The sequence below is a fragment of the Populus trichocarpa genome, chromosome 1 (genome assembly GCF_000002775.5).
Source record: "Populus trichocarpa isolate Nisqually-1 chromosome 1, P.trichocarpa_v4.1, whole genome shotgun sequence".
Classification (NCBI taxonomy): Eukaryota; Viridiplantae; Streptophyta; class Magnoliopsida; order Malpighiales; family Salicaceae; genus Populus; species Populus trichocarpa.
The window spans coordinates 2250850-2267678 of record NC_037285.2 but is presented as its reverse complement, the minus strand read 5'-3'; the positions used below and the strand labels follow the sequence as shown (position 1 = coordinate 2267678).

Sequence of the window (16829 nt, the reverse complement as noted above, 5' to 3'; positions counted from 1 at the left end):
GAACTCATGAAATTAGTCAAAATATACACAAACTGACCGGACATCCATGCTAGAAAAAAAAACGAGTTCTAATCTCTACTTCATACGCCTGGTAAAGAATTTTTCTTCAATAAATTCAAAGGAGGTTTGTTGAATTTTTGTTCTCATGAATTCAATGATAACGATGGATGATTTTTTAAAAATAATAATAAAAAAAGGCTTGATTTAGGTGCAAGGGAAATAGACTTGAAAATAACATATCATTAAACCAAAAAATAGACAACGTAGCATTAAAGAGTAATTTTTACTTCTACCGCCTCTACCCTCTAATATGATCATCGAAGTCATAGTTAATTACTCTCTCGATCCCTAAATAAATGCCCTTTTAGGGGAGAGTTCTCCTAGGTGAAAGTGAATATTTATAACCTAATCTATATTTTATATTGAAATCCATAGTTCTCAACTACTAATTAACCTAAAGGGTTAATTAAAAAAACCCTTTCATAATTTTATTTGAATTTCACCTTTACACTTTAAATCTTGAATAAAATAAAAATAAAATAAATAAAATACACTATTAAAGATATAAAATGCTAATGAACATATAAATTATACGATAAAAAAGTATAATTTATAAAAATTACAGAAGAAAAGTGAAATTCTGATCAAACTTTTTTTAATTTCAAAAAAATTAATTTTTTTCAATACAAATAAAATAGGCTAGTCACATTTAACATCCACGCATATTCAAAGAATTTACCTTTTCTATCGGTCAATAAAAAAAAAAAAAAAAGAGCGAAGATTAAGAAAAAAAATATTGTTTTAAAACAAAATTTTTTCAAAAAAATAATAATTAATTAGCTTTCTATATTATCTTGTCCTCTCCAAATTTTTGACAAAAAAAGCTTAGTAAATTCCTTTTCTTGTTTGTTTTTTAATTTAGACCGGTCTATATTTTTAATTAATTAGTTTCTAAATTAAAATTTTATTTATTTTTGTGTTTTAAAAATTTAAAATTTAAATTTTTTTAATTAAAATAATTTTTTTTTATATTTTTATATTGTTTTAATATGCTAATATTAAAAATATGTATTTTTAATAAAAAAATATTTTAAAAAATAATAACTGAGAAAATACTAAATGAGTCTAAACTTGCTTAGCTGGTCTAGATCTTACCACTGGAAAAAAGAAAAAGAAAAAACGTCACTAGTAAAATCCAAACAACAACATAAGAAAATAAAGATTAACCCATAAAACTACAATAAACAACTCACCTCATCTGCCTCTCTCTCTCTCAAAACCAGAAATCTCGCTCACTAAGCAACCAATCATGTCAAAAACCAGCTGCCCTCAAAACTGACCGTTTCAGCTTCATTTCTCACACCCTTTCTAACCTTCACATTGACTCTTACCTTTCTCCACATCATCTCTCTTCTTCCCAGAGATCCAAAACTGTAATCAAATCATCAAGTACGTCTTCTAATCTTAATTATCACTTCGGTCGATTCAACACTTCAATTAATTTTCATCATTAATTACGTGTTATGTAGCTCTCACTACTTCATTACACTATCAATTAATTGCCTCTAAGTAAGTCAATTAAGTTAATTACTTCTGTTAAGCGGCCATACTATTTTATTTTATTTTTAATTTTCTTCTCTATTTGTTAGATTTGAAGTGGTAGATCAGGATCTAAGTACTTCTCTCTCTCTCTCTCTTTTAAATGTAGCATTTTTTTAATATTTTAATTAGTTTTAATTTTGTTTTTTGTTTTTGTTTTTTTATCAGGTGGTGGATATTTACTTAATTACTTCAATTGGCCATGGAAGAGTATGTATTTGTTTTTTTGTTTTTGTTTTTTCCTAATTAATTTATATATCTCTCTTGTGTTTTTTTTTAAAATTTATGTTCGATGAAATTAGGGAAAATGCCCTGGAGCTTTTACAAAGATACAGGAGGGACCGGAGAGTTCTTCTAGATTATATGCTTTCTGGTAGTTTAATTAAGAAAGTTGTAATGCCTCCTGGTGCGGTTACACTTGATGACGTGGATCTGGACCAAGTCAGTGTAGATTATGTTCTCAATTGTGTTAAGAAAGGTATTGTTTGTTTTTGAGTTTGTGGTTTTTGGTTTGGTTTTGTTTTTTTCTAATGGGTTTTTGATAATGTAGGTGGAATGCTTGAACTTTCGGAGGCTATAAGAGATTACCATGATAATACCGGCTTACCCCATATGGTAAGTTTTGATATTTTTATGTATTGCTTCAATGATGAGAGAGTTATTGGGTTGTAATTAGTATTGGTTGTTGGCATTGATGTAATGTTATTTCATGATGTGGTTGGTTTTTAAGTTTGGAATATGGTGGTAGATTTTGTTGTTCTTTTGCTGAGTGATAATAATGCATAGGATGATGAGATGTGCTTTGCACGAGGTTGGATTTTGATAAATTTGGGCTGCGGTTTTCTTTGGTATAACTGTTAGTTAGATATAGAATATGAGTGAATATTATGTTTAAAAGTTGAGTTATTTTGTCATTTTCAGAACAATACAGGTTCAGTAGATGAGTTTTTCTTGGTTACAAAACCTGAAACTTCAGGTTCACCTCCAAAAAGGGCACCACCTCCTGCTCCTATTTCAGCGCCAAATCCTGTTTTTGCACCGTCGCCTGTTGTGTCCTTGGCAAGTGTAGCAAAGTCAGAATCCTTTAACTCCACTGAAGTTCAAGAATTGACTGACTCTAATGAAGTTCGAGAATTGACTGTTGATGACATTGAAGATTTCGAGGATGATGATGATCTCGAGGTAGTTGATAGTGTCAGAATGTCAAGACGCAATCCAAATGATGCTGCCGATCTTGTTCCTAAATTGCCCTCTTTTTCCACAGGTAACATTGGTTTAAAAGTATATTATGTTACATTTTAGTTTCTACAACAAATCAAACCAAGAAAAAAATAAATGGAAAGAGAAACTGCCAATTCTGTGTTTCCTTACACTGGCAATTAAAAGACATAGAAATAAAGCATGATTGTTTAAGGTCAGATACCTTGACAGTGATGTAATAGTTGGTTAATGGTTTCTTAGACCCATGATTGCATGGAAGAAACTTCAAATGATTATTTTAGGACAGGGTTGGGTATGGGTTAAATTATGAACTATTTAAATTGAAGGAGTGACGAGGAGAGGCAGGCTCGACTGTGGAAGTTCATGGTGATGAAGAGCAGGAATGACCATCTCAATTTCTGCTTGCACTTATGGTGTCCTCGTCTGGAAAGCCATAGAAATCCAAATTGGAACTAGCCATTGGAGGATAGGGGATGCCATTGAAATTTCTTGAGCCAGTGATTTACAAGTTAACACGAAATTTTCCATCATTTTTAGCTGATAGAAGGGTTGATGAGATGAAAGCCAAGATCTTTCAGAAAATGGATTCCTTGCTCAACACTATACTTCAATTCTGCCCTTCGAAAAGAATTATGAAAGAGGACAGGAAAAAAAAAAAAGATTTCCTATTCAAGGCATGATATCAAGAATGCTCATTGTATGTGCAATGGCATGCTGGAAACCCAGAGTTTTCACTTGATCCAAGAGCATTTAGCCTTGCAAGGTGGTCCTTGCTGATTCTCACGGGTCAATTAGTAGAACCATCAATAAAAGAAAGAGGACGAAATGGGCTGAATGGTTACCCTAATTCCAAAAATATTCATGATGTCTAGTATTTGACTAGCGTAATCATGAGAATGATGGGGCTGTGATAGTTACAACATCAAGATCATGAATGATTCATGGAACATCACATTTTGTTTTTTGATATATGAAAGTGGTGGTTGTATTGTTGTTATTTATTTGAAGAGTCAAGTCTGTGTTATTATGATGCCTTTTACTATTATATTGCAATGGAAGGTGAAATCATTAATTCATGCCAACACAATTAACTTTTGGTTCTTCCTAATCACAGGTATCACAGATGATGACCTCCGTGAAACTGCATATGAAGTGCTCTTGGCGTGTGCTGGAGCATCAGGGTAAGTTTCATAATCTCATTTGATCCTTAGATATCCTCATTTTACCTTTTCCTTTATTTGTTTCTGTATGTTCAAATTCATAGGTGTTTATGGTGCTTGCATTCTTCATATATGTTTTTCCCTTTCTTGTTTCCCTCATTTCATCCTTCATTTGTGTAATGATTTTTCTCCTTATTATCAAATGAGCAGAGGCCTTATTGTTCCATCAAAAGAAAAAAAGAAAGACAAAAGGTCCAAGTTGATGAGAAAGCTTGGACGCAGTAAAACTGAGAATGCTGTGACCCATTCTCAGCGTGCAACTGGATTGGTTGGTTTGCTAGAAAACATGCGTGCCCAGATGGAGGTATTCCAGAACCCCCCCCCCCTCCGTGGATTTAGTGTTTACAGCATCTTTGTTTTATTATTTTTTCTCTTGGAAGGATTCTGCCTGGATACTGAAGTGTTAAGGACATAATTTCATGCATTTGTATCCATAGCACAATAAAAATGAAGAACCATATGTGTGAAATTTTGTTCTAAAATGTTTTAGAAGGAGAGAGTCAAATCTCTTTCAGCCATTAAAAATTGGGAGTGCATTCAACCAGTTGATGTCACAGGGTTGCAAGTCTCCTGTTCAGCAAAGTTGATATGATTAAGCTATTGAATAAGTTTATTTAGCTTAAGTTGAGCTTAAAGTACCACAGGTGCTTACACCACCTTTTTTGCAAAGTTTTATATGGTGGAACTGTGCTCCTGTAGATTGTTGACTTCCAATGTGTGAAATACGATAATGTCCAGTCTCCTCTGAGGAAGAGCTATCGAGTAATCTCTTGGGAACTGGAAGTTTGGACATATGCTATGCTAAAGTCCTGTTTGAGAGATTTGGAAGGGTGGGAGTTTTTAAAAGATCTACCAGTCAGATTTTTGTAATCATATCATCCTGCTATTTTAAAGGTCAATTACATCTTCAGTTGCCTTGCATAAAGTGTCTTTCTAATTGGGGAGACTGCTATTTTATGAATGACTTGTGTATCACTTTCTTTTGACTGAGTTTACACTGAGCCTATTTCTATTGTCTTGAAGCTACGTCACTAAGTAGATAATGCGTATGCGGCTATTTTTCATATTTGTCTTAATTACTACACTAAGTTGTAATCTGTGCCAAATCATAGCTCAGAACTGTAAGCAAGACAATATCATAATTTTTTTCCTTCTACATGAGTGCAGATATCCGAGGCAATGGACATAAGAACTAGACAAGGGCTGCTCAATGCTCTTGCTGGAAAAGTTGGAAAACGAATGGACACCCTATTGGTTCCACTGGAATTGTTATGTTGTATTTCTCGTTCAGAATTTTCTGATAAGAAAGCATATATACGGTGGCAAAAAAGGCAGGTAAATTTTGCATTCTATGTGCCATTTTAATTTTGAATTTATTTTGTTAAATGTCTTAGTTCCCTTTAAGTGGTAAATTAGAGCCATGGAACTGTTATTGATGACAGGCATTTTCAATTTTGTCTCAGTACAGTTATTCATGCTGGAGGAGGGGCTTATTAATCACCCAGTTGTTGGATTTGGTGAATCAGGGCGCAAACCAAGTGATTTGAGGATTCTTTTGGCAAAGATTGAGGAATCTGAGGTTTGTGCTCTAGAGATTCAAAAGATTATCATATGGTGCATTTATTAACATTTTATGATACTGAAATGGAGCTTTCCTTGTTTTGTCCTACTGTCAGAAAACCATTAACAAATTTGCCCTACTGTTACATACTTGCAGTGTTAGATAGTGTTGGTTGCTTAAGTTGGGTACACGATGGCTATAGGAGGGTTTTCTTTAGAGGACTTCATAACAAGTTAGGGTCTTTATGACGTGTTCTAAATGGGTGAATCTTTTTGATGTTTTTATTCCTTTCTTTACTTTTCTAAACTGGTCGCTGTCTGGTAGTGAACTTTGTTCATAGATACTCATCTATTCCTTTCAAGTGAGATCTCCTTTCTCTTTGCTTGATATTCTCCTCATTTCTAGTAAACTTTTTACCTTATTGGAAAGGAGAAGCATGGCTAGAAGTCTAGATAATTTTATGTTTTGTCGAACTTGTTTGACATCAGAAACACCAATAGAACAACTTGTTTGACAAACTTAGATGACCTTTCACAGAGATAACATAAATGAAGTTAGGTTATCTATCAATTACTTTACCTTTCATGATTCTATTATTTGCTTACTTTGGAGGAAACTGTATTGTGTTTTTGTTCGTTATTTTAGTTTCTTGGTGGAGTTTATTCCAACTCATTATACTCTTTATTTTTTTGTTTTTGTTTTTGCAATATAAACAGAGCATTGGTATGCTTCTTTTTTTGAACATTTAGGACTATATTCATGCACTCTCTTTGGTTATTTTGGCTAGCCATATTTAAGCTTTTATTATTGAGTCAAAACATACCAAGCTTTCATGTTTAATGTTCATTTTCCCTTGCTTTTTGGTTGGTGCCCTCTTATCACCTTAGCCTTTCTTAAATAAAGTTTGATTTTTAATGTAGTTCCGTCCATCTTCTGCGGGTGAAGTCCAACGAACAGAATGTTTGAGATCTCTCAGAGAGATTGCAATACCACTTGCAGAGAGGCCGGCTCGGGGTGACTTAACTGGTGAGGTATGCCATTGGGCTGATGGCTATCACCTCAATGTTAGACTGTATGAGAAACTGCTTCTGAGTGTCTTTGACATTTTGGACGAGGGGAAGCTGACAGAGGTTTGTAATTTTTTCAATTTATCATAATCCCATGATACCGGGAAACATTTTTGTCAACAACAACAATAACAATAACAACCACCTAGCTGTGGTTGGTTGTATGGATACTTTTGTGCCATTCGGCTTGAATTATTGTTTTAAAAATGTCATGTTCAGAGAAATTAATTTCTGAATTTACCATCTTTGCTTTTTTCAGTAGAGATATTTATTAAAATAACTTTAGTTCAATTTATTAATTTATTTTTTTGAAAAAAGAGAAGGATGATTGGTTGTGTGAACCTTTTCCTTTTCCACCTAGTATAATTAATTGCACCTTGTCTCCATTTTCAGGAAGTTGAGGAAATTCTTGAACTCTTGAAGTCAACCTGGCGTGTTTTAGGAATTACAGAAACCATCCATTACACATGCTATGCATCGGTATTAATTCGTCAGGTATTATTCCTGTATCCCCTTTTCTTTCTCTTGTCTAAGCACATTCAAATTGCCATAAGTTCATGCAGTCAATGATGTTATCCTGGAATGAAGAAACAGGGAGCATTCCTTTCCTTGACAGTAGCTATTCTCCATCACCCAGTGGTCAATAGCAGTCCCAAACAGACCCTTTTTGTCTTTGTTTGTTTACTTCAAACCGATTACCTTCTTCAGCATAACATCTAAGGTTCTGTACAGAAAATAAAACAACCTGAAAATACAAAACCCAATATTCTTACTGATCTAAACTTGAGAAACCCGAAGATACAAACTTAAAAATAACTATTGTCATCGTTGCTCGACATCCTCATCTTGTATCTATTACAATCTATCACAGCCCTTAAGATGCTTCTTTAAGCTTTTCATTTTATAAGCAACTGCAGTTTAACCAGCCATTGGACAAAACAGAACCATCATCATTATCTTATATTACTTGTATTTGGTTGTGTGTCATTGCAGTATATCATCACACAAGAGCAGGGGCTCCTAAAACATGCCATTGAGCAGCTGAAGAAAATACCATTAAAAGAACAACGCGGACCACAAGAGAGGTTACACTTGAAAAGTTTGCTTTCCAAAGTTGAAGGTGAAGAACTGCCTTTCTTTCAATCCCTTTTATCACCTGTTCAGAAATGGGCTGATAAGCAGCTAGGAGACTACCATCTGAACTTTGCTGAGGTTTGATAAATTGTTTGAATCTCAACTCTTGGTTAGCATTACCTTTTCGAATATTTGCTTATCATAGGAGGTGCTTCAGTTATACTTGTTAATTGGTTAGATTTTATCTGTAATTTTAAGCTGCACGCGTTGTTCTTCTTAACAATTTGCATTTTGCTGGGGTATCTATGCTTCCATGCTCAGGAAAATTGAATATTTTTGCAAACTGTTCTCTTTATATTTAACACTGCTCTGTGGTCCAATGTATGCAGTGCTTTATTTTCTGTGTCTATTTTCATTGTTTCCTCAGCTCAATATCCCATGTTTGCCCGAGATGTGATTTTGTCAATATTCATTTTGTCAGAACTATAAGATAGGTGCATGATGCATTCAACATGATTGATGTGCACGGTCTGACTGCTTGAAGATAATTTCACAAATATAATTCTTAAATATTCTTCTCCTAAATGTTATTGAATTTCCACTTGGTTCATCTTTGAAAATAAGTTCTCTTGTAATCGACTTCTTAAAAAAACAATTGACATTGAACTTGAGTTTGTCCTGTAAAAGTCTGAAGTCCTATACCTGGAATTCATAAAGTTTAAATTACATAACTTAATATAAATGGGATAATCTCTATTTTAGAGTTTATTTAGAGATGGATGTTTAATATAAGAGATGCCCATGACTCAGCATATATTGGGAGCTGGGGATGGGGGGCGGCCAGGCACTTGATTAATTAATGTTGAAATCTATACACTCTTCTAGAAGCAGTATTTTTATTTGGTGCATATACAAAATGGATGCTCATAATCATGACTGTTGCACTGACAGAGGATGTGGCTTTTATTGGCCACTCTAATTTTAATTGGTAAATGTGAAGGAATTAATATGCTGCCAGGATTATATATTTTTTATGATTGATTATGAATGTGTCGATTATTGAATTTGAATGAAAATGGGCAACCTCCTTTGGTGCATATTGGGTATTACATGTGTAGATTTTGTACCCATTACTTATAGCCATTTATATTTTTTGGAATGCTTTTCAACTGGTTTTTTTCCCAATTTGGAACTCTTTATCCAGTATGAGTTATTATGTGTCTTGTAGGACTCATCAGTAATGGAGGATGTAGTGTTAGTTGCAATGATCACCCGGAGGCTTCTCTTGGAAGAATCTGAAATGGTATGTTAAAACCTTGTTGTTGTTGTGTGTGCGGGCACGTTTTATCATTGTCCAGTAAGAATTACACAGGTAGCATATCCGGAAAGAGAATATTATCAGTGTATATGCCTACAATTGAGAACTAGTTTTTAGTTTGAATTAAAAAAGTTGCTTCAGAATTTTATGTGCTATATGTTGAAATTTAATTTTCCACACTTCTGCAGGCAATGCAACGTACATCTGTCATGGATCACGATCAGATTGAATCATTCATAGCATCATCCATTAAGAATGCATTTACAAGGGTAAGTGTCTGAACCAAATAACTTCTGCTTGGTGTGATCTACTGGATTGTTCATTTTAGAGAATCCGATCTGGGAATTTAAGCCAATAGGTTGGAGTTGCCATGATGTACATAAGGGTATACCTCACTTCACGTAATCAATTTGTCGGTACTTGATATGTCCATCACATCCAAGCTAAAAGCACTGACACACACCAAAGTGATGAACACTACAAAGCATCCAACCCAGGAGTTGAAGCTTCTAAGTGGAGACACCTGATCTATATAGAGCTATGGATTCCTTTAACAGTGTTTTTTCTTTTTTTTATTTAACTTCAGTAACCTGTAGAGTAGATTCAAGATAAGTGCTGGGATATGGGAGGGTTGGAATATTGTTTGATTGTCTCTATTAAGATTTTTTTTTTGTCTAGTTCAATGGGCTAGCATCTTTGTTTTAAAGAAAAGCAGTAAGTATCAATACAGTTTCCTTTAGATTGAGGTGGGTTAAACATAAAGGGATTGGGGTTTTCTAAAACAGTGTTTTATCTCCTAGAGCATTGGAAACACTGAGAGATTTGCACAATGCCCATCTAGTATGTGCAGTGTGCTACGGTTTTCTAAAACAGTGTTTTATCCCCTAGAGCATTGGAAAACACTGAGAGATTTGCTCAATGCCCATGTAGTATGTGCATTGTGCTATAGTTGTAAATTCTTGAGACTATTGAAATTTTTCCCCTTGAACTTTAGCATATGACATTAAATTTTCTTTAATCCCTCCCATCATCTTTGTTTCTTCTTATTGCAGATATTAGTGGTTGTTGATAAACTAGATGCAATGGATGAGCATCCTTTGGCATTGCTTGCAGAAGAGATCAAGAAACTTCTAAAAAAAGAATCAACCATATTCACACCAATTTTGTCACAGAGGAATCCACAAGCAATTGTTGTTTCAGCATCACTTGTTCACAAGCTCTATGGGAACAAGTTGGTAAGGATGTTCACTTGGCTTAAAGTCCAGACTCCAGAGTGCTTTCTTTACACTGTGAAGGCCTAATTGTACTTCTTATTTTCAGAAACCATTCCTTGATGGCTCCGAACATCTGACCGAGGATGTTGTCTCTGTGTTTCCTGCTGCTGATAGCCTTGAGCAGTATATAATGGCACTCATCACTTCTGCATGTGGAGAGGGGAATATGGAAGTCAAATTCCGCAAACTAACTCCATATCAGGTGAAATTGTTTGGTTCCATGTTTTGAGGTTCTTTTGCTCTTAATTTTCATTGTCCTCTCTTTCTCTCTCTAAACAAATTTAGTTAAAATAGACATAAGCAGGACTGATAACAATTGACAAAATACTGCCTCAAATGTTGTGCTATTGAAGCAGATCATATGAATCAGATGGTTTAATTTCTAGAAATTTCAGAAAATAGCTATACTATTTGAAGTTTCTCAAAGTGGAAGAGGTTGTCTTGGTATTCGGGGTTTATAAAACCCTCAAATATATTGAGTTAGAGGGCTTTTGGCTTGACTCATGAACGAGCATCATCTTTTATTTGACCTTAGTTGAAGTTTGTTCGGCAACTGTCCAGATTGGAATCTCTCTCTTTCTCTCTACACGCACATTGAGTGTGCTGGCACAATCATGATCAAGAAACAAGTGTTTCCCTTGGAGCTTCTGTAAGTCTTACAAAATAACCGCTTGGTGTTAATGTCTTATGGAACCTAGGTTCAAATCGTATTATAATAAAATACAAGTGAGGAATCATCATTGATGAAGATTGGGATCAATATTTAGATCACCAAAGCCCCTCACCCCAGACTCAAATCCCCCCAGCCTTACAACCCTTTATATTTATCCAGATGATAAAAATCAACAACAGAGTTATGTGTAATCCTGTAGCATGTTCACATCGGCACACATGGAGCTTTTAACTTTATTAGGCTCTCTCCTATATCCATCACCTCTTATTTTTTTTCCCCTCTGTTTCTTTCTCAAGATTGAATCTATATCTGGAACATTGGTCATGCGATGGGTCAATTCTCAGCTTGGACGAATTTTGGGTTGGGTTGAGCGTGCCATTCAACAGGAGGTAAGTGCTAAATTTTGTTTCATTTTACTCCTTTAAAATCAATTTTTTGAATTTAGTCAATCTACTCCAGTTCAATTAGATGACAGGATTATTTTCACTCCCTCGTCTTAGTTAACGGTCTAATGTACTTAACATTTATTTTAACATTTTAACATTTATTTTAACATTTTCTGTGAATCATTCTTTCAGCGGTGGGAACCAATATCACCTCAACAGCGGCATGGGAGCTCAATTGTTGAGGTTTATAGGATCGTTGAAGAGGTAAGAATGCTCATGTAACAATAGTATTAATTCTGGTACTATCATAAGGTGTTATGCAAATAAAAAAAACCCTAATGTTGCAAAAGCACATAAGAAAACTTGAGGAACTGAAGAGAATTTTAGTTGTGGGTAATTAAATTTTTGTGCAAGTCAGGTGTTTTTTTCCGGCTACCCTTTTCTTTTGGTGTTCTGATTGCACATTTGTGGAAACATCTAGAATCTAATCTTTCTTCATTCACCATGGAATGCATCACTGTAATTAAGGCTTAAAAACAAAGATGTCTATGCTAGTTACCCAGCTATTTTGATTAAACTTGTTTTATATGATAGTAAGAAATGGAATTCCCTTGGAGGTTTATCATGACCTATAGTTTCTGAACTTGTGACCAGAATAGGATTTTGCATTTTGTGTGTAATTTTGCTAATGTTTTATCTGCTTCTGGATGACATTGATTAATAATGTCTTGCATAATCAATATTCCTTTTTACGCAGACTGTTGATCAGTTCTTTTCTCTTAAAGTTCCAATGAGTTCCAAAGAGTTGAATGGCTTGTTTCGGGGTGTTGACAATGCATTCCAAGTTTATGCAAATCATGTCACTGACAAGTTGGGTGAGTATATCTTACATGTATGTTCTTAGTTAGAAACTGCTTTTACGAAATGGATACATGTCTATCTCTTTCCTTTCTTTTCCTTATTCTTGTATCTAACTTTCTGTCTCATATACTGCACTTGTTTGCTTATTTTGTTAAAATTGAATTTATCACCATTTTTTAGCATGTCCGTATGCTTAACCTGTTCTTCCATCTTCTTTATTGCCCAGTTTACATTCTTCTCTGCACCTTCTGTGCAGTTTTTTTTTATCTTGTGTTCCCTCCCCCTTCCTACGATTAGGGACCTTAATGTGCAATTCTCGCCATGCAGCTGCAAAGGAAGACCTAATTCCACCAGTTCCTATTCTGACACGATACAGGAAGGAAGCTGGAATAAAGGCCTTCGTAAAGAAGGAACTGTTTGACTCGAGGATGCCTGAAGAGATAAAATCCAATGAAATTAATGTTCCAGCGACAGCAACACTTTGTGTTCAGTTAAATACTCTATATGTAAGTTCAACTACATTGGCATGGTCCTTTTAGAAATGAATAGAAGAGTTTTGACTTTCTACTTCACTATTTTCACATGCACATTGATCCTTATCAAGACTGTTCTAAAGTTTGCTGTCATGAATATTAATGTGACAATCCTTTTTCAACAAGGCTAGCAATGTTGTGGAGTTTCATAGTTTGCTTGGTGATAGTTTCTTGATTTCCTCCGTCACATTTTCAAAATGGATGTTCCTGGCTACATTGTAAGCAGATTATTGAAAAAAGAGCATGATTCAATAATTGATTTCATTTTGGCTTAGCCAACTGTAGTGCTACTCTCTAATTCTCCATCCGGAGAGTAATGTGATGATATCAAAACAGTAAATTTTTTTTCATAAAGACTGGAAATGTAACAAATGACACTAAAACAAAGAAAACTTCTAAAAGTATGCAATTCTCAGTGGTGATTTTTTTTTTCAGTATAATTTGAATTATTGTCAGAATGGCTTAATTATGCATATGACAGCAATCACTGTATCACAAACATCTCCTAAAAATCCATGGTAGGGTCAAATTATTATAGTGATGGTTTTCTAGTTTTCTGCATTTGCAGAGTTACTAATTTTTGGCTGTCTTTATAATGTAATATGCATGACACATGATTTCTTGCTGTGGACAGTATGCAATTAGTCAACTGAATAAGTTGGAAGATAGCATTTGGGAACGATGGAATAGGAGAAAGCCTCGTGAGCAATTTATCAGTAAGTATTTAAGCTACTAGTCTTAAGTTATTATTGAATGATACACTCCATCCACTGGTTGACTTGCCTGAATGAAATGACACTCTTTTAAATATTTAGTTTGCAATTTAAAATTTGATAATCTGTCTTTCCCAAGCTAAAAAAAACAAGTAATTGTTTTCAGATTCCATTTCATAAAGCATGTAAATCAAGGATTTAGATAATGGATGTTATAAAACACAATGGCCATATGTAATGGATCTTTAATGGGCTGTTACATTTCACTTCATTTGGTTATAAGGTATATTTTTTCTCATACCAGTTATGTTCACATTTCTTTCACGGCTTTAATGGCAAAACTGCTTGACTATTATTCTTGGAAAATCGTAATTGCTTTAGTTAATCTACTTTTGGCGCAATACTGTTGGAATCACTTAGATTAGGTTGCATCCATTCTAGTTTTACAATTTTATAGTTTTGTAATTCAAACCCTCAACAAGCATGATGTTATAAATTGCCCTCTACAGCTGCTTCCAGAACACCCTGGCTGCAATATAAAACCATTGCACCAGTAGGCAGCGCTTGATCTTGATTACTGGTTTTGCCACCACTCTTGTCAGACCTTCTTATTTAATATTGAAGTTCTTCTATTGACGTAATCTTTTGGATTCTTAAAATGAACAGCTCTTCTTTTATGCATATTCTGTGTGTTGCATGTATATGGATGTTATTTGCCGAAGTTTATAGTTTGCCTAATTACTTGTACAGTGGAGACTGAGAAAGTGAGAATACAATAGTATACTTGCTTTGAAGTGATCATTTCTTAATTAATGATTGGCATATAAATCTTTTCCTTAATAGAGAAATCCATAGATGGGAATTCAGCAAGTTTCAAGCAGAAGGGAACATTTGATGGCAGTAGAAAAGATATAAATGCTGCTATGGATCGCATCTGTGAGTTTACTGGTAAGAGTTTTGGTCTCACTCTGCAAAATTGATTATCTTGAGAAGTAAACTTGATATTGATTGATGTGATTTAACTTATGCAGGAACTAAGATCATCTTCTACGACTTGAAGGAACCATTCATTGAAAATCTGTATAAACCCGCTGTTCCTCAATCTAGGCTGGAAGCAATAATTGAACCGCTTGACATAGTAAGATTTTTCCTTCTAAGAAGCAAGATTTTCTTGCATTTCCTTTATAAGAAGAATCAGATACTGGTGTTATTGACCATGTTATTAAAAACTTCTTGCTAAAGGCTTTTTAAAGCCGAGTCATAAGATGCTAAGTGAATTAAGGTGCACACCGTTAATGATAAATGTATAATAATACTGATTAAAAGGATTTAGGTTTAATAGGAAAAAAGCTAACATTCATGATAAACTTGTATATTTAGCCTATTAATTACACTGGTCAAGTGCTGTGCTGTTTTAGGAAGGTTATCCCTTTTGATTTTGCATTTTTCTATTTCCTGATAAGAAGCCTCATCGCTGGTAACTGCTGCAGGAACTAAATGAACTCTGTGGTATCATTGTGGAGCCCCTCAGAGATCGCATTGTGACGAGTCTTCTACAAGCTTCACTGGTCTGTGCCTCTGTTTTTTTAAACAAAACGTAACGAGTGCTTGATTTTGTTGCTTACTGAAATGGTTTCTTTTTTCAGGATGGCTTTCTCCGAGTTATATTGGATGGAGGACCATCACGATATTTCTGCCCAGGTGATGCAAAAATATTGGAAGATGATGTAGAAGTTTTGAAGGTATTTGTCTACTGTACTTTGAATTTGATTGGCAAGAAAAAGAAAAGGAGATAAACCATGGATAGGCTCCATGAACGATTTTTGCTATTCTTGCATCTGAACGATGAAATTACTGGACTGGAAGCATTTAAAGCTGCTTTGTGGTTTAATTCTCACAATCTGATGGATGCTTAAACTTTGTGAAATGTGCTATAAATTTTTGTTGCCTATTCATTATAAATGCTGGTGATTGGTGAACTACATGGTCTGAAATGAGCAACTTCCTGTTCTTAAATATCTGCACCCAATTATTGTTTATTGTTTCTGCTGATTCATGTATCCTTTTCTTTTAGGAATTTTTTATCTCTGGAGGAGATGGGCTTCCCAGAGGAGTAGTTGAAAACCATGTAGCACGTGCTCGACATGTAATCAAGTTGCACAGCTATGAGGTTTGTTTTTGTAGCTTAGTTTCGAAAGGAAATTGACGCGGCCAATTTATAGCATGTTTTAAGTTATTCAATTAGTTCTTATGGAGGTTTTTGACTGCAAAAATCTACTGTGATAATTGAAGTTGATTTTTATGAACCCGCTTCAGTTCCTCCTCAGTTTGCATGATACTGATACAGGGTGATCACCGTGGTGATTCACTCCAGATGAAAAGAGAAGGTGGGAGTTGTTCATAAATTTGTGTTGTTATTATCACACCAGAGAGAAGCTGAAAAGGAGAATGGTAACATGTCTGTGAGCGCTGTGCTGATAACTCAGTCTACTATCAGCTGATTTTCCACCTCACAATTTAGTTAGTGTGGTGCTGAATAAGATAAAGGGTAACATTATTTCGAGAAACAGCTATCTATCCATCTGAATCACTGGGAACAATAGCTATTCTTAGTTGATCTGATAATTGACTGTACTCCATTGGTGGTACTGTGCTCTAGACGGATCAACATTGCTTTGAGACTTCTCCAGACAAAAACTATACCTTTTTCTTTGGCATTTTGTCCAGAGGATTGGATTAACTTTTTCCCTTTGAATTGAATTGCAGACTAGAGAATTAATCGAGGACCTGAAATCTGTAAGCGGGGTGGAAAGGCAGCGCGGTGGAAGCAGACTAGGCGCTGATACCCCAACATTGTTGAGGATATTATGTCACCGGAGTGATTCAGAGGCCTCCCAGTTTCTCAAGAAGCAGTTCAAGATACCCAAATCTTCAGTCTAGGAGAGTGCCTGTGTAGGTGATGACAGGCAACTGTGTATTTGTACCATTTCATTTCTATTCTTTTCCTCAACCAACCGATTCTCTCTTTAAGTTATTTATTTTCTTCACTAGTTTCTGTGGTGCTTTTACAATTTCTGTATTTTATCTCTCGTGTTTATTTTTTGTAAAGACAAATTTGCAATAATTAATCCGCTCTCTTTCTTTTCTTGTTATTATTATTTTTTTAATCCCTCTGCATTCTTCTCATGTTGTTTTTTTTTTTTAAAAAAAAAAACTAGCAATGGAAGAGGTTCTTGCTAAGCCTGGCCACCGAGTCAAATCCATGGCTTTATGGGTTAACTCGCTGATCTAGGTTGACCTAGCTAAATGGATAGAGCAAGTCCAAAGAT

General features: G+C 34.8%; 1 protein-coding gene across 2 annotated transcripts; it reads left to right on the top strand.

Moving 5' to 3' along the window:
- The first annotated feature begins 1233 nt into the window (after window positions 1–1233).
- On the top strand, window positions 1234–16652 carry LOC7455810 (protein unc-13 homolog). Of its 2 annotated transcripts, none has more exons than XM_052455547.1 (27): window positions 1234–1449; window positions 1768–1809; window positions 1902–2077; window positions 2150–2214; window positions 2521–2863; window positions 3935–4001; window positions 4191–4344; window positions 5208–5375; window positions 5509–5619; window positions 6522–6731; window positions 7062–7163; window positions 7662–7880; window positions 8971–9045; window positions 9249–9329; window positions 10113–10295; window positions 10381–10536; window positions 11304–11396; window positions 11586–11657; window positions 12151–12268; window positions 12582–12760; window positions 13422–13503; window positions 14344–14448; window positions 14532–14638; window positions 14991–15068; window positions 15147–15242; window positions 15575–15670; window positions 16267–16652. In XM_052455547.1, the coding sequence occupies exons 2-27, from the start codon at window positions 1802–1804 to the stop codon at window positions 16438–16440; spliced, it is 3318 nt and encodes a 1105-aa protein (XP_052311507.1). In that variant the 5' UTR covers window positions 1234–1449; window positions 1768–1801; the 3' UTR covers window positions 16441–16652. The 2 variants fall into 2 exon arrangements, with proteins under 2 accessions (XP_052311507.1, XP_052311510.1); XM_052455550.1 differs by having other exon boundaries at window positions 1234–1569.
- Window positions 16653–16829: the final 177 nt, after the last annotated feature.